This window comes from Podarcis tiliguerta (genome assembly GCF_965153285.1).
Source record: "Podarcis tiliguerta genome assembly, chromosome: 18".
In the NCBI taxonomy this organism is placed as follows: domain Eukaryota; kingdom Metazoa; phylum Chordata; class Lepidosauria; order Squamata; family Lacertidae; genus Podarcis; species Podarcis tiliguerta.
The window spans coordinates 6,539,814-6,557,084 of NC_139551.1; the positions used below are offsets into that span (position 1 = coordinate 6,539,814).

General features: G+C 47.9%; 2 protein-coding genes across 3 annotated transcripts in view; both read right to left on the reverse strand.

Annotated features, from left to right (window-relative positions):
* Positions 1 to 1,345: 1,345 nt before the first annotated feature.
* On the reverse strand, positions 1,346 to 16,753 carry LOC310668419 (perilipin-3-like). 2 transcript variants are annotated; one of them, XM_083421713.1, is made up of 8 exons: positions 16,591 to 16,753; positions 13,779 to 13,848; positions 12,526 to 12,721; positions 11,349 to 11,431; positions 8,103 to 8,400; positions 6,971 to 7,170; positions 5,535 to 5,666; positions 1,346 to 3,291 (listed from the first exon to the last, which is right to left on the reverse strand). In XM_083421713.1, the coding sequence occupies exons 2-8, from the start codon at positions 13,839 to 13,841 to the stop codon at positions 2,854 to 2,856; spliced, it is 1,410 nt and encodes a 469-aa protein (XP_083277839.1). In that variant the 5' UTR covers positions 13,842 to 13,848; positions 16,591 to 16,753; the 3' UTR covers positions 1,346 to 2,853. The 2 variants fall into 2 exon arrangements, with proteins under 2 accessions (XP_083277839.1, XP_083277840.1); XM_083421714.1 differs by lacking the exon at positions 5,535 to 5,666.
* Positions 3,638 to 17,271, reverse strand: part of LRG1 (leucine rich alpha-2-glycoprotein 1) — a 32,454-nt gene continuing 18,820 nt past the window's right edge. Inside the window, 1 exon segment of the mRNA XM_083421750.1 lies at positions 3,638 to 3,661. The gene's annotated coding sequence lies outside the window, so the exon portion shown is untranslated.

The following is a 17,271-nucleotide window of genomic DNA, read 5'->3' on the forward strand; positions in this document are numbered from 1 at the left end:
CCAGGGACCACCTTTAGCAATGTTTCATTTCAAAACACTTAAGCGAAACTTTGTGTGTGTGTGTGTTAACTTTGCTGCGCTGAATGTGCATTCTGTGCCCATGTTTTATTTTGAAAGCGTTGAAGAGAATGTTTTTTGTTCATTGCGTTGCTTTGAAAGTATATTTTTCTTCAGCGACGTTTTATTCTGGATTGATTTATCTGACGCTTTGGGGTATGTTTGTAACCACTTTGAGATTCTTTTCTTTAAAATATAAAGCCGTTCGGGGAAGTTTTGTATTTTTTACTATTTTTTGTTGTGAGCCGCCCAGAGTGGCTGGGGCAACCCAGTCGGATGGGTGGCATAGAAATAAATTATTATTATAATTATTGACCATCAACATGGTCGCAAGAACAAACAAATGAGGCAGGGATGAATGAGCATGCACCACTCTGGCCAGACAGTCTGCGGGCAGCTAGGGTCTCATCCTGTGTACCAGATGGAGCTGGTAAACAGCTGCCTTGGACACAGAATTGACCTGCGCCTCCATGGACAGATGCGAGTCCAAAATGACTCCCAGGCTGCGCACCTGGTCCTTCGGGGGCACAGTTACCCCATTCAGGACCAGGGAATCCCCCACACCCACCCGCCCCAAAACAGTACTTCTGTCTTGTCAGGATTCAACCTCAATCCGTTAGTTGCCATCTGCCCTCTGACCGCCTCTAGACACTCGCAAAGGACCTTCACTGGTTCTGATTTGAAAGAGAGATAGAGCTGGGTATCATCCACATACTGATGAACACCCAGCCCAAACCCCCTGATTATCTCTCCCAGTGGCTTCATATAGATCAGGCATAGGCAAACTCCGGCCCTCCAGATGTTTGGGACTACAATTCCCATCATCCCTGACCCCTGGTCCTGTTAGCTAGGGATGATGGGAGTTGTAGTCCCAAGCATCTGGAGGCCTGGCGTTTGCCTATGCCTGGTATAGATGTTAAAAAGCATGGGGGAGAGGACAGAGCCCCGAAGCACCCCACAAATGAGAGTCCAGCGGTCTGAACACTCATCCTCCAACACCACTTTCTGGACACGGCCCAGGAGGAAAGAGAGGAACCACTGCATAACAGTTTCCCTGTTTAAGGAAGCTTTTAATGCTTAATAGGTTATTGTATTTTAATATTCTGTTGGAAGCCGCTCAGAGTGGCTGGGGAAATCCAGCCAGATGGGCGGGGTATAAATTTATTATTATTATTATTATTATTATTATTATTATTATTATTATTATTATTATTTTCCCCCAACTCCTCTGGACAGTCCAGGAGGAGACCTTGGTCGATGGTATCGAAAACCGCTGAGAGATCCACAGTTCAAAAGAAGTCATTTCTTTATTCTGGAAGTAAAACAATTCTACGGAGGTACAAAAACATTAGCAGCACTTCAGCAGTCAGGCTGGATTTCTCAGGACTGGCGTGGATTCCACGGCTCACCCAAAGTTCCTCTTGACCAGCACTCGGACAATTCCAAGTGCTTGCCGCCTTGTCCTCCTCCTTTCCCAGAAAAACAAACAAACCCTGCTCTTTAGCTCGAAATAGGAACAAACAGCAACACACCGGCAACCTGAACGGCTGTTTGCTCTGAATGAGCACTAAAGAGCAGTTTCCCACCCCAGAGGGCAGCAGCAAGACTAGAGGAATTGTGGTGTTACAAAAGAAAGGCCACCAACGGAAGCTATGCAAGATTCATGCTGGAACCACATTAAGAGAAGGGTGGGGTCTTTTTTTCACCCCCATGGCATTGGGAAGAAACTTGAGAAATTGAGGAGGGGGTTAAGGAAGAGAAATATTGTCAAAAACTGAAAGCCACAACCGGGTAGGGCAAGAGTGAAGGAGGAGACATTTCACTAAGAGTTAAAACAATAGCTCAAACCTACGTTAAAAGCATTGGGATTTCCTGAATCTAAATCTAGAAAACCAAGATTTAGAGGGCACACATGGATAGCTCTGTCAATAGGGCATAAGACCCCCTAATCCCAGAGGTCGTGGGTTCGAGTCCCAAATTGGGCAAAAGTTTCCTGCGTTGAAGGGGGCTGGACTAGTTAGAGGACCGTCATGGGTCCGATTCCATGTTAGATCATGGCCAATGTTAGTCTTACTCAAGAGTAGACCAGCTGAAAATAATGCCCATAGCTCACTTGCTCCAGTCGTTTCAAGAGGTTTGCAGCCACTGCCAGTCCTACTCAGAAGAAGAACCATGACATGCTGGGCACGGGTCTACTCTGAGTAGGGTCAGCAGTAGATGCAACCCACTGCTTCGGAACGTTAATTTCAATCGGTCAACTCTTGAGTAATACTTAGCTTGAGAAAACCATTTTCCTCTCTCTCTTTTTTTTAAAAAGTAAATTCCAAAAATTCTAGCGGCCCCCAGATTGGGTAAGTAATTTACCCAAGGCTCCTTCTCTTTCCATTTCAAAATTTCAGAGTTCTGAGCTCTTTGCGAGGGACTAAGTGGCGGCAGTGGGGGAATAGGACAATATTCTCTTTCTAAAGGATGGGAGATGTGTTTGACAAACACACAAAGCGGCTCATCAAATGCCATTTTTTCCCTCGCTGCCGCCACCATTCCAAAAAGGCACATCTAAATTACAACCTCTGCTCACCCAGAAACCCCTGGGAACTGTAGTTCTGCAAAAAAGAAAATAAAAAAGCACCAGGTCTTTGAGACGGGGAATCGATGGTCCTCCAGATGTTCCTGGGCTGCTGGGAGCGGAGAGACACAACATCTGGAGGGCTACAAGTTCTGTATTCTCAACTTCCCTGCAATACTACAGTTCCCAAGGATTCTCTGCAGATTTCGGAAACGGACAGCACCGAAGCTCTAAAGCTCCTTCTCCGGTTCGGAGGGCTCCTTTTGCGGGGTCTTTTCGGCGGGGTCTTCCTGGGCCTGGGAGACACCTCCCTCGGCCGCCTCGCCATCGGTCCGCGGCACATCTGGAAGCTCCACCAGGTTGGGGGCAAAGGGCCCCACCACCCACGGGAGGGGGACGTTTTGAACGACGTAGTCCAGCATCTCATCCATTGAGCCGCGCGCCTTGGCAATCCTCTCGCGGCTCTGGCTCAGGAGGGCGGCCGGCACGTCTTGGAACGAGCGAGCGCCGGAGAAGGAGGCGTGTAGACCCTCAACGGTTTGGCGGACCTGTTGGACTCTGTCCTGGATGCCGGAGGGAAGGCCTTGGACGCTGGACACGAGGGTGACACAGGAGAGTTGCAGCTGCTGTGTGAGGCCCCTGAGCATGGCGAGAGACTGGGATTCCACCTAGGAGAATAATAATAATAATAATAATAATAATAATAATAATAATAATAATTTTATTTATACCCTGCCCTCCCCAGCCAAGACCGGGCTCAGGGCGGCTAACAACCAATAATAAAAACAAGTTGATTGAAATACAACTTAAAAAACAAGATTAAAATACAGTGGTGCCCCGCAAGACGGAAAACCTGCTAGACGAAAGGGTTTTCCGTTTTTCGATGCGCTTCGCAGGACGAATTTCCCTATGGGCTTGCTTCGCAAGACGAAAATGTCTTGCGAGTCTTGAGATTTTTTTCCGCTCCCCACCCCCTTTTTCTAAGCCGCTAAACCGCTAATAGCCTTTTAGCAGCTAATCCGCTAAGCCTTTAATAGCCTATAATAGCCGCTAAACCGCTAATAGCACTAATCCGCTAAACAGCTAATAGGGTTGCTTCGCAAGACGAAAAAACCGCTAGACGAAGAGACTCGCGGAACGAATTAATTTCGTCTTGCGAGGCACCACTGTACAGTGGTACCTTGGGTTAAGGACTTAATTTGTTCCTGAGGTCCGTTCTTAACCTGAAACTGTTCTTAACCTGAAGCACCACTTTAGCTAATGGGGCCTCCCGCTGCCGCCGGAGCACGATTTCTGTTTTCATCCTGAAGCAAAGTTCTTAACCTGAAGCACTATTTCTGGGTGAGCAGAGTCTGTAACCTGAAGAGTCTGTAACCTGAAGCGTATGTAACACGAGGTACCACTGTACAACGTTAAAACAATTAAAACATTAAAATGCAGCCTCATCACAGGAGGAGAAAGGAAAAAGGAAACACGGGGAGGGAATCAAATTGATTCTAAGCCAAAGGCCAGGCGGAACAAGTCTGTCTTACAGGCCCTGCGGAAAGAAATCAGATCCTGCAGGGCCCTGGTCTCTTGGAGCCAGTGTTGAAAAGGCCCTGGCTCTGGTTAAGGCTAATCTGACTTCCTTAGGGCCCAGGACCTCTAGGGTGTTGCTATTTATGGACCTTAAGGTCCTCCGTGAGAAACATGGAACCACATTGGCAACCTTGCGCAGCGTCCCCCCCCCCCCAGAAACTGGCGTTACTTCCACCTCAAGAGGGTCTAGAACCTTGGCCTTTGATCAAAATCTACAGTGGTACCTTGGTTCTCAAATGTCTTGCTTCTCAAACACCGGAAACTCAGAAGGAAGTGTTCTGGTTTTCGAACGTTTGTGGGAAGCAGAACGTCCGATGCGGCTGTCGGCTATGGTTTCCGGGGCGCCTGCACCAATCGGAAGCCGCGCTTTGGTTTTCGAACATTTCAGAAGTCAAACGGACTTCCGGAACGGATTAAGTTTGGTGCTTTTGCTTTTGCTATTTATTTTGTGTTTTCAAGGCTTTTTTGGTTACTGTATTTTCCGCTCTACAAGACGCACCAGACCACAAGGCGCACCTAGTTTTTGGAGGAGGAAAACAAGAAAAAAATATATTCTGAAGCTCAGAAGCCAGAACAGCAAGAGGGATCGCTGCGCAGTGAAAGCAGCAATCCCTCTTGCTGTTCTGGCTTCTGGGATAGCTGTGCAGCCTGCATTCGCTCCATAAGACGCACACACATTTCCCCCTTACTTTTTAGGAGGGGAAAAGTGAGTCTTATAGGGCAGAAAATACGGTAGTTTATTTCTGTGACTGTGCGGAACCCAGTTCAGCTACTGATGGACTGATTGTGTGACCGCGGCAAGGGATAAAAGCCCATCCAAACAATGACTATCATCAGCGCAGGTAAGAAAATACAGTGGTGCCTCGCAAGACGAAAATAATCCGTTCCGCGAGTCTCTTCATCTTGCGGTTTTTTCCGTCTTGCGAAGCAAGCCCATTAGCGGCTTAGCGGATCAGCTGTTAAGCGGCTTAGCGGATCAGCTGTTAAGCGGCTTAGGAAAAAGGGGGGGGGGAGGAAAAAAACCCCGCAGGAACTCGCAAGACATTTTCGTCTTGCGAAGCAAGCCCATAGGAAATTCGTTTTGCGAAGCACCTCCAAAACGGAAAACCCTTTCGTCTAGTAGGTTTTCCGTCTTGCGAGGCATTCATCTTGCGGGGCACCACTGTACTGAAAAAGTGTGCTGATTTGCTGTACAGCATCAGGTTCTTGATCGCAGGGTTGTCCATCAAGGGATCTTTTTTGGGGGGTGGGTGGGTGGGGGGCAACTGGTCACTCGTTTTTAGAAGGGGCTGATCTCCCCACCCGCCCCCCCTGACAGAAAGGGAGGAGCTACCTCTGGCTGCACCAAGGAGTGCTGTGGCTCATCGCTTTGAGCTTGCTTCTGGTTCCAATCCAGCCACATCTGATGTAGCTTCTCTTGGCCGCCATGTAGCTTGTGGTCCACTCCCTGTTTGACATGTTCCATCTGACAGGGGACAAGAAAGGGTCGGAGGGAACCATACCAGAAGCTTGCTTTTCTTTTTGTTTAAATTTTTTTAAAAAAACCCAGTTGTTCTCCTGCACCGGCTATTGCTTACAGGTCAAGAAGAACCCTTTGGCTCTCAAGATGGCGCGGGACTACAACTCCCATCAGCAAGCACGGCCAAGGATGATGGGAGCTGTAGTTCTGCAACGTCTGGAGGGCCACAGGTCCCCCTACACCTTTTATAGAATCATGGAGTTGGGCAGAACCCCAAAGATCATCCGTTTCAAAAGGTTTCACTCTGGCGAATGCGGCAGATTGAACCTGAAACCTCGACGTCATCAGCACTGCGCTCCGAGTTATGTATAGACAAGGCCTGATGTGGATGGAGAATTGTTTTATGCCTCCATGCAATGCAGCCATTGCTTACCAACTCCAACGTCTCTGTGGTCCATGTGGTTGTTTTCACCAGGGTCCTCAAACATTGCCTGCCTAAATCTCACTCTGTTCCTGCCGCCCAGGGCACATGCCATCCCGCCAAGCCCCAAACCTCTGTCCCCAACCCACCACGGTACCCTGTGAAAGTGGACAGAGGAGAGCTTCTCTCGCAACATTAGAAGGCAGTTGGCACCCCACGAAACTGGGTGTTGGAAGAGAAAGGGCAGGCAAAAGGAAGTCCTTATTCTGACAACTGAACTGCGGAACTCTCTGCCACAGGAGGCCGTGACAGCAAGCACATTGGGTGGCTTTAAAATAGGGTTGTGGACTGGATGGGACAAACTCATGGACCCGAAGGCTATCAGCAGATCGTAGGGACGATGGCTGTGTTCCACGTCCACCATCAGATGTGGCAAGGCTCGGAATACCGGTTTCTGGGAATCAGAAACTGCTGTTGTGCTTGTGTCCTGTTTGCCAGATTCCCAGAAGAATCTAGGTGGTCACTAGCCCACTGGCCCGTTCTGCCAAGCTCTCCTTTATGCCCTAGAACCCGTGCGTCTTCTACCCATTCAATCCAACCCCTCTAATCATTTGCCAACAATACATCGCTGGAACCTTCACCCTGGGCAGCTGAAATGTGCCTTAAGTGATGTCATAGCAGCTCAGCCAATGGGCACTTCTCAAGCTGTAAATCACTTTTATTTATTAAGTTCATAGGGTGGTTTACAACATAACCCCCCACAAAATACACAATAGCAAAAACCACATGTCCGCCACCCCAGACATAAGCAGCCCTAGCCCAGTTAAGGAGTGCATAGAGTATAGATTAGAAATAAAAGGCTCTGGATCTGTTTTTGGGGCATTCTTACCAGCTCAATGGTTTGGTGCAGCTGGGTAAGGGCATCTTGGGTACTCTGCTTGGCATCCCTCAGCTTGCCCAGAGAGTGCTGGTAGGCTCGGTGGCGGAGTTTGGACGAGAGAGACCCCAGCCGAACAAAGTAGCTCCTCTGCTCCTTCTGCTGCTCCACGGTGGCGATTTCAAAACCTTCGACGGAGGTAGCGAGTTCAGCTGGGAATGAGAGTGGGGTGGTGGTTATGGCGGCGTTAAAGGTATCAGTTCAATATGCACAAAACGCTATGCTTGAATGCCTAGTACTTCAAATGCTATGCACCGAAGTTTGCACCAGATGGGAGGTTTCACTCTGGCAAATGCGGCAGAAAAGTTTGGATGTTTCCATTTCAAGCATTAGCAGTGGTGCAGCGTGGGTTGTCAGCGTCCAGGGTAAGGAAAGTACAGGGGAAAGTTCCCACCATGTGAGAGGCGGTCCCTATTCTGCACATCAGGAACTTGGGACCTCTAGGACCAACTGGTGACATCCCGGTTCATGGCGAGCACAGAGTAACCGTTCACACAGGAGGGTATAAATAAATATAGTGTTATAAACGTAAACCCCTCCTGTTAAATATCAGGTAGGAGCTCTCTCTCTCATCTTCTAAATATTTATTTAAAACATCTAACTAAGCACTTAATTATTTCTGAGCGGCATATGTAAAAACAATGAGCAGATAATGGGCAAGCACAGCGGTCCATCAAAAAAACCAAAAGCAGTAGAGGAAAATTGGAAAAAATGAGGATAAAACGCTCAAATATTTTAAGTTCTTGAAATGTAATTTGGAAATGTATGTAACATTGAGCAGAAAGGGAGGGAAGTAAGTGAAACATCAAGGAGCGGAATGGGAAGTCAGCTTTTAAATCTGAATTAATTTGATGTTCATTTGTGATTTTTTTTTTTTTTTTTTGGAAAATCAATAAAAATTGGCAAAAAACCGAAAGCAGGTATCTTTCCTGGTCTACATTTGTCCAGGAATTGGTTTTTAATATATTTTATTGCTTGACTGCCCATGTGTTTGCTGTCTTGAGTAACTTTGGGAGGGAGAGCGGCCTATAAATTTAACAAATGTTAGAAATAAAGGAATCCCCTTAACAAGGACAATACCTACCCAGTTCTTTGTCCGTCATCGGGAGATAGTGGTCCACCAGCTCTTCAGACTTGCCCAGGACCACATCCATGCCAGTGGTGACCATTTGACCCACTCTGGACCCCAGGACGGTGTTCACACTGCCAGCCACCACCGATCTGGTCATCTCCACGCCACCGTGTACGGCCCCTTTGGCCATTTCCACCACCCCGCTCACGCCGCCGGCCACAGCATCCTTCGCCCCGTTGAGGGTACCGGAGACAGTGTCCCGGGCCCCAGTCACTTTGGTAGAGACCAGCTCCTTCGTGTCTGCAACCACCTGGAAAAGTGTGAGCAAAATGCTATGAACCAAAGTTTGCACTAGACAGGAGGTTTCACTCTGGCAAATGCGGCAGAAATGGTTGGATGTTTCCATTTCAGTCTTTAGCAGTGGCGCAGAGTGGGTTGCTAGCGTCCGGGGTAAGGCAAGTATTGTGCCCCCTAAGCTGTGGGGAGAAGCAATCCTACGTCACAGATAGGGATAAGTTCCCATCATGCGAGAGTCGGTCTCTACTCTGCAAGATAAAATACGACGGCGTGTTCTTGACATTCCAGCTCCAAGGGTTTCTCGAACATGGCGACGAGTTAAGAGTTTTGCACCAGCAAAATCTTGCTGTGCAACAGAACACATAAAGCAGGTTGCTGTTTACATTATGGGATGTGATCCATGAGAGGCAGTCAAGTACAACATTCCTGGTAATCCTAGAGAAGACATGCGAAGGAATGTTTGGTCCAGCCAGTCAAAACTTCCTGTTCCTCCTGGCTGGAGCATCCTTCCTTTTGCATGTGATAGAAGGTGGGCGTGACCTTACCTGTCCAGGTAACAAAAGGACGAGTCATGCAGCACACCTCCCTCTTTTTGACTTCCTTCTTTGTTTGACCAGCTTTTAGCTAGAACTGCTCTGCTAGCTCTCAGCTAGGGTTTCAGGCAGGGGGAGATAGCAGATGGCCTTCCAATGAGCTGTGGCTCTTCTAAAAAACAATGCAGGATTCTAGTCCCCATGATTACAGTGGTGCCCTGGTCCTCAAACGCCTTGGTCCTCAAACAACTTGGAACCCCAAAACTGCAAACCCGGAAGTGTTCTGCTTTGCGAATATTTTTCGGAAGCTGAACGTGCTCCGTTTTGAGTGTTACGCTGAGGTCTGTCTGTTTTCGCTATTTATTTCGCCTTTCTGTTTTTGCATTTCTTTTGTTTTGTTTTTGTGACTGTGTGCATTGATTGTGTGACTGCAGTACATCGTTGGTTGCTTTCGTTTTATAGAATCATAGAATCATAGAGTTGGAAGAGACCACAAGGGTCATCGAGTCCAACCCCCTGCCAAGCAGGAAACACCATCAGAGCACTCCTGACATATGGTTGTCAAGCCTCTGCTTAAAGACCTCCAAAGAAGGAGACTCCACCACACTCCTTGGCAGCAAATTCCACTGTCGAACAGCTCTTACTGTCAGGAAGTTCTTCCTAATGTTTAGGTGGAATCTTCTTTCTTGTAGTTTGTATCCATTGCTCCGTGTCCGCTTCTCTGGAGCAGCAGAAAACAACCTTTCTCCCTCCTCTATGTGACATCCTTTAATATATTTGAACATGGCTATCATATCACCCCTTAACCTCCTCTTCTCCAGGCTAAACATGCCCAGCTCCCTTAGCCGATCCTCATAAGGAATTGTTTCCAGGCCTTTGACCATTTTGGTTGCCCTCCTCTGTACACGTTCTAGTTTGTCAGTGTCCTTCTTGAACTGTGGTGCCCAGAACTGGACACAGTACTCCAGGTGAGGTCTGACCAGAGCAGAATACAGTGGCACTATAACTTCCCTTGATCTAGATGCTATACTCCTATTGATGCAGCCCAGAATTGCATTGGCTTTTTTAGCTGCCGCGTCACACTGTTGGCTCATGTTAAGTTTGTGGTCAACCAAGACTCCTAGATCCTTTTCACATGTACTGCTCTCAAGCCAGGTGTCACCCATCTTGTATTTGTGCCTCTCATTTTTTTTGCCCAAGTGCAATACTTTACATTTCTCCCTGTTAAAATTCATCTTGTTTGTTTTGGCCCAGTTCTCTAATCTGTCAAGGTCGTTTTGAAGTGTGATCCTGTCTTCTGGGGTGTTAGCCACCCCTCCCAGTTTGGTGTCATCTGCAAATTTGATCAGGATGCCCTTGAGTCCATCATCCAAGTCGTTGATAAAGATGTTGAATAAGACCGGGCCCAAGACAGAACCCTGTGGCACCCCACTAGTCACTCTTCTCCAGGATGAAGAGGAACCATTGATGAGCACCCATTGGGTTCGGTCAGTCAGCCAGTTACAAATCCACTGAGTGGTAGCATAGTCAAGACCGCATTTTACCAGCTTCTTTACAAGAATATCATGGGGCACCTTGTCAAATGCCTTGCTGAAATCAATTATGGATCAGTGGTCTTGTTAGGTAGTAAAATTCACGTTAACTTGCTGTTTTAGGGGTTGTTTTTAAAAGTCTGGAACGGATTAATCCATTTTGCATGACTTTCTATGGGAAAGCGCGCCTCGGTTTTGGAACGCTTTGGTTTTTGGAGCGGACTTCCGGAACAGATTAAGTTTGAGAACCAAGGTACCACTGTATTTTGAAAAACAAATAGGGAGGGAGTTGGAATCTGCAGGTAGCCTGGGAGCTCCCAGCCACAGATTCCAACCAAGTACTGTGTATACTGTACTGGGGTAAAATGTAGTAGAAAAAGGCACACATTATTAAAAGCAACAAATTGAAATGCATTACATTAGGGAAAAGCGCCGTACGAAATCTACAAAATCACGCAAAAAAGTAGTTGATTTAAATAAAAAGGGCAGATTTAAATACAGTGGTACCTCGGGTTACATACACTTCAGGTTGCATACGCTTCAGGTTACAGACTCCGCTAACCCAGAAATAGTGCTTCAGGTTAAGAACTTTGCTTTAGGATAAGAACAGAAATCCGGCTCTGGCGGCACCAGGAGGCCCTATTAGCTAAAGTGGTGCTTCAGGTTAAGAACAGTTTCAGGTTAAGAACGGACCTCCGGAACGAATTAAGTACTTAACCCGAGGTACCACTGTACATAGGAAAAATCAGATCAGAGGTCCACTGAGTACAGTACTGTCTACACTGACTGGCAGCTGTCCATGGTTTTACGGGGCCTGGAATTGAACTTTCTGCATTCAACGCAGATAATGTACCACTGAGCAGAGCATGTCGGGAAAGAAGAAAAAAATTACCAACCTTCTCCGACGGCTGCTGCAAAATAGGCAGTTTCTCTTCCAATTTGTCCAACCCTTTGCAAGCATACTCGTTGGCCGTTGCAACTAAAAAGACACAGAGATTATATTGCTAGCGTCCAAAAACCTGTGATGTGGGAACAGGACAACTCAGGAAAGCATGCAGGCCATCTTGGCAGCAGTGGCCAGGGAACTGCTTTTGGGGGGATTTTCGGTAAAGCCTTGCCAAGCTGATAGTCCTCAAGGGTGCCCAATGCCTAGTGAAAGCCAAGAAGCCGGGGAGTTGGCTGAATAAGGTTTTGATCCGGAACTGGGGGCCTGCTGGGAAAGGACAGTCTTTGTCCCTACTTTAGGTAAACATCTGAAGAATACAAAGGCTTGCTCACAACGTTATGGTTGACCCCAATAAAGCAGTTTTGGGGAGACCGGCTGACCCTCCAGAGCAGGGGTCAGCAAACTTTTTCAGCAGGGGGCCGGTCCACTGTCCCTCAGACCTTGCTGGGGGGCCGGACTATATTCTGGGGGAAAAAAAAAATGAACGAATTCCTATGCCCCACAAATAACCCAGAGATGCATTTTAAATAAAAGCACACATTCTACTCATGTAAAAACACGCTGATTCCTGGACCGTCCGCGGGCCGGATTTAGAAGGCGATTGGGCCAGATCCAGCCCCCGGGATACAATAAGTTTTGTAAGGACAAATATACAAAGTGTTACAAAGTAGAAAAAGATAGATATATTGGTTATGAGATTGAAATGTAATAGGGAAGATAAGAAATGCATACTGAGAGGTTAGATTGGAAAATTTTCAGACAGGAAAAAATTTGAATAAGAGGTAAAAGTATGTTTAATTACTGTTGAAAATGATATGTTAAAAAAACTAATAAAAAATTATATACATAAAATGCAAGGTATGGGTGTGACCTACGAGATCCTTCTTTTCGTGCCACGCCACGCACCGAAAACATATTCAAAGTGTGTTACTCCCTTTCCCCGCCGAAGAATCCTGGGAAGCGTAGTTTGCCAGTGGCGAGGTGCAAACTACAGTTCCCAGGATTCTCTGGGGGAACGCCCTGTGCTTTAAGCATACAGTGAGGAGGCGAGGGTACGTGCCACCGTTTCTCAACCTCGGCGCGGCACAAGGCACGCAACAAAGCAACAATTTGACAGCGTCACCCACTCTGAGGCTCCAGCTTCGTCAGGAGAGGTTGGGCGCCGCCAACGGCCGCTGCTGTGAGGGTCTTCACACTCTTCTCTGCCACGTCGCAGACAGACTTGAGGTAGGGGTGGGTGTCTTTTGTGGAGGCGTAAGCCGAGGAGACCATGTCGAAGGTCGAACTGACCAGCGGGAGGCTGACCACTCGAGTGACCACATTCTACCAGAAAGAGAAGAATTATTATTATGACTTGGCAGCTCATTTTCAGTGGTGCCTTGGTTCTCAAACGCCTTGGTTCCCAAACGCCGAAAACCCGGAAGTGTGTGTTCCGGTTTTCGAGTGTTTTTCGGAAGCCGAACGTCCGATGCGGCTGTCGGCTATTGTTTCCGGGGCGCCTGCACCAATCAGAAGCTGCGCCTTGGTTTTCAAACATTTCGGAAGTCAAACAGACTTCCGGAATGGATTAAGTTTGCCGCTTTTGTTTTTGCTATTTATTTTGCGTTTTTGAGGCTTTATCGGTTCATTTGTTTTTTTGACTGTGTGGAGCTCAGTTCAGCTACGAATCGATTAATGGATAAAAGCCCCCCATCCAAACAATGACTATCACCAGCGCAGGTAAGAAAACATTTTAATTCTTATCCTCTACAATACTGTCTTATTTATTTTATAGTACAGTACATTGTTTATTGGGGATGTGGGTAGCGCTGTGGGTTAAACCACAGAGCCTAGGACTTGCTGATCAGAAGGTTGGCGGTTCGAATCCCTGCAATGGGGTGAGCTCCCATTGCTCGGTCCCTGCTCCTGCCCACCTAGCAGTTTGAAAGCACATCAAAGTGCAAGTAGATAAACAGGTACCACTCCGGCAGGAAGGCAAATGGCGTTTCCATGCGCTGCTCTGGTTCGCCAGAAGCGGCTTAGTCATGCTGGCCACATGACCCGGAAGCTGTACGCCGGCTCCCTCGGCCAGTAAAGCGAGATGAGCGCCGCAACCCCAGAGTCAGCCACGACTGGACCTTAATGGTCAGGGGTCCCTTTACCTAGCCAAGAACATTTTGCAAGGTGGCAGCATTTTTGTGGGGGCGGGAATATCACTGCATAAAACATCCCACCTTCTCTCCAAAAATGAAAAATTAAAAAAGGAAGAATGCAAATGTTTCCCATCTCCTAACCGGAATAGAGGGGCACAGGTATTTGGCCAAGGAGAGAAAAGGGGTAGATCGGGTCCCAGAAACCGCCAGCGGCCACCACCCTGCTTGGGGTTAAGGGACCAACATACCTGCTGATCAGGCTCTTGGTTTTCTGGAGCCGTGTCGCTCACGGGACTTCCTTCCGACGTCATGGCACGGCTAAAAGAGAGGAGGAAGAAGCTGTCAGGAGAGGCAGGAGGGACCCCGCTTCTGCCCCACAATGGCCAGTTAACTTATGGAACTCCCCGACACATGATACGCTGAGGGACGATCGATGGGCAGGCCTTCGTTGTTGTTGTTTTTTAAGGGCTGTACAAATTCATGGAAGATGGTTCTATCGACAGCTCTGATTTACTGAAACGGAAACTGCATTAAGACAGCTTCCACAAATTTGTGCAAGTCCTCCAAGCGGGTGGCTGTCGCTGTGTCTTAGAATTTTAAGCCTGCGTTCCTTCCTAGATGCTAGGCAGATAAGCGAAACCTTCCATTGTTTCAAATCCCAATAAGTGGACAAGAAACAATGGTTCCCATGTTATAATGTGAAGAGAAACCCTCTGCCATAAAGGACCCCTGCTTTTGAATTCTGGTGCTGGAGACGACTCTTGAGAGTCCCATGGACTGCAAGAAGATCAAACCTCTCCATTCTTAAGGAAATCAGACCTGAGTGCTCACTGGAAGGACAGATCCTGAAGCTGAGGCTCCAGTACTTTGGCCACCTCATGAGAAGAGAAGACTCCCTGGAAAAGACCCTGATGTTGGGAAAGATGGAGGGCACAAGGAGAAGGGGACGACGGAGGACGAGATGGTGGGACAGTGTTCTCGAAGCTACCAGCATGAGTTTGACTAAACTGCGGGAGGCAGTGGAAGACAGGAGGGCCTGGCGTGCTCTGGTCCAGGGGGTCATAAAGAGTCGGACATGACTAAACAACTCAACAACAACAAAGGACCCCTGACAGTTAATCCAGTCGTGGCTGACTCTGGGGTTGTGGCGCTCATCTCGCTTTACAGGCCAAGGGAGCCAGTGTACAGCTTCCGGGTCATGTGGCCAGCAGGACTAAGCCGCTTCCGGCGAACCAGAGCAGCGCACAGAAATGCCATTTACCTTCCCGCCAGAGTGGTACCTATTTATCTACTTGCGCTTTGACGTGCTTTCGAACTGCTAGGTTGGCAGGAGCAGGGACCGAGCAACGGGAGCTCACCCCGTTGCGGGGATTCGAACTGCCAACCTTCTGATCGGCAAGCCCAAGAGGCTCAGTGGTTTAAACCACAGCGCCCCGCGTCCCTCTCACAGGAGTAAGTCCCACTTAAATGCCTGCATAGGAGCAGACCCTTGCAGGGGTGTCCAATTTTTTCCCAAAGAGGGTCAGATTTGATGAAGTTAACATGCTTGAGGGCTGACCAAAGTTGTTGAGCCCTGATCTAAACCTGCTTGCCTGTACCGAGGAAATGAGTGTGTTTACACTTTGCAAAGTTAAGATTTGCAGTAATTGCTCGGCCTGCTTTTCCATGTAGCCCCCAGAAGGAAGTGCAGCCCCCTCAGATTGAAAAGGGCTCCCCTTTAAAAAAAAAGAGTGTTTTAAATAGCTCACGGCCCTTTCCAATTCTCCTTAAATGCACATACAGTGGTACCTCAGGTTACATACGCTTCAGGTTACAGACTCCGCTCACCCAGAAATAGTGCTTCAGGTTAAGAACTTTGCTTCAGGATGAGAACAGAAATCGGGCTCCGGCGGCACAGCAGCAGCAGGAGACCCTATTAGCTAAAGTGGTGCTTCAGGTTAAGAACTGTTTCAGGTTAAGAACGGACCTCTGGAACGAATTAAGTACTTAACCTAAGGTACCACTGTACCTTCGCTTGACCTCTTGATTGAGAGCAGAGAAGGCTGTTAAGACTGCGGCTGAACATCAGGACCAAATCGCCTTCTTAGGAAGTCCAAGTTGCTTAAGAGAGCTGGAAGTTCTCACCAAAATCACCAAGATGTTATTTACTCATTAACTTGCCCGTCCTGAACTTCCCTGCCTTGTAGGTTAAATCCCATGGGTGCTTTTGTTATCAGCTAGGGGTGTGTATGTGTGTGTGTGTGTGCACTTCTTTTGGGAAACTCTGAATGGCTTTGTAGTGAAGCAAAGATCTCCTTTTGTGGAAGACACACAGAAACACTTTCACATGCAAATACATCCTCACAACACGTCGAAGTTCCTTTTCTTTAAAAAAAGAACTCTACTCCGGAAGCAAACCCTAGAAGGCTGGAGGGGGGGGTGAAAGGCCCCCAACCCGCTCCACTTTTAAACAAAAGCGTTCCAGAAATATCCAAACGGGGAGTTCCGAGGCATATTTTGATCCTACTGTTGCATTAAAAAAACAAAACAATACTATTTGCATTTTGGAATCTTCCTCTCATTTGCTAGTTTCGAATCCCAAAACATTTAGCCAAATTTATGTATGCATAATTAAAGGAGGTGCTGTATTATACAATCAATTTTTCTGGGAATTAGGAGGTTTGTGGGTTTTTTTTTTTACGATCCTAACAGTACAATCCTAGGCATGCCGACCCAGTTTTGAAATGGAGTTTGTTCCCAGGTAAGCAGGTATAAAAAAAAGTTTTATTTTTACAGGACTCTGAGGTGAGGAGGGGGCGCTGGAGGGAGAGGGAGTTTGAGGGAGTGTTAAGAATCTGTGGGGTATTTTAAACGCGCGGTATGAACCAGCAGATCAGCAAGTCCCAACGCATCGCCCATTAAAATTAAGAAATCTCACCCACCCAGTTTTTAAAATCGTTCCCCAACGATCCCTTAACCCCAGGAATTTCCTTTACTCCCCCTCCTTCCAAGAAACTGCTTTTTAACCCCGGAACTGTTGCATACGACCGCCACCTTGAAACAATTAAACCACGACCATACCTTTCAACTACCCCGGACCCGGAGCAACAACGAAGGTCTTCCAGCGACGATCCGCACGCAGCTAAACGCGGAGGTGACTCGATTCAGCTACTCACCGGCGTGGGCGGGGACAGAACGTTGGCCCGCCGGCTTTGCTACATTGCGGCGCGTCGGAACCAATCGGGCGAGGGGAGGAATCGAGCCCCAGCCAATGGGGAGCGGCGGAACGCGGCGGGGAACAGAACGCGGCGTCGCGAACTGGTTACAAAGGAAATCAATAATAGACTTAAAACAGGGCTGCTTCTTGCACGTGGGCGTGGGAGGAGCAGGGAGCTAGTTATTAATGCAGGGGTCTGCAAACTTTTTCAGCAGGGGGCCGGTCCGCTGTCCCTCAGACCTTGTGGGGGGTCGGACTATATTTTGTAAAAAATAATAATGAACGAATGCCTATGCCCCACAAACAACACAGAGATGCATTTTAAATAAAAGCACACATTCTCGTGTAAAAACACGCTGATTCCTGGACCGTCCGCGTGCCAGATTTAGAAGGTGATTGGGCCAGATCCAGCCCCTGGGCCTTCATTTGCCTAAAGGTAAAGGTAAAGGGGGGACGCGGGTGGCGCTGTGGGTTAAAGCCTCAGTGCCTAGGGCTTGCCGATCGAAAGGTCGGCGGTTCGAATCCCCGCGGCGGGGTGCGCTCCC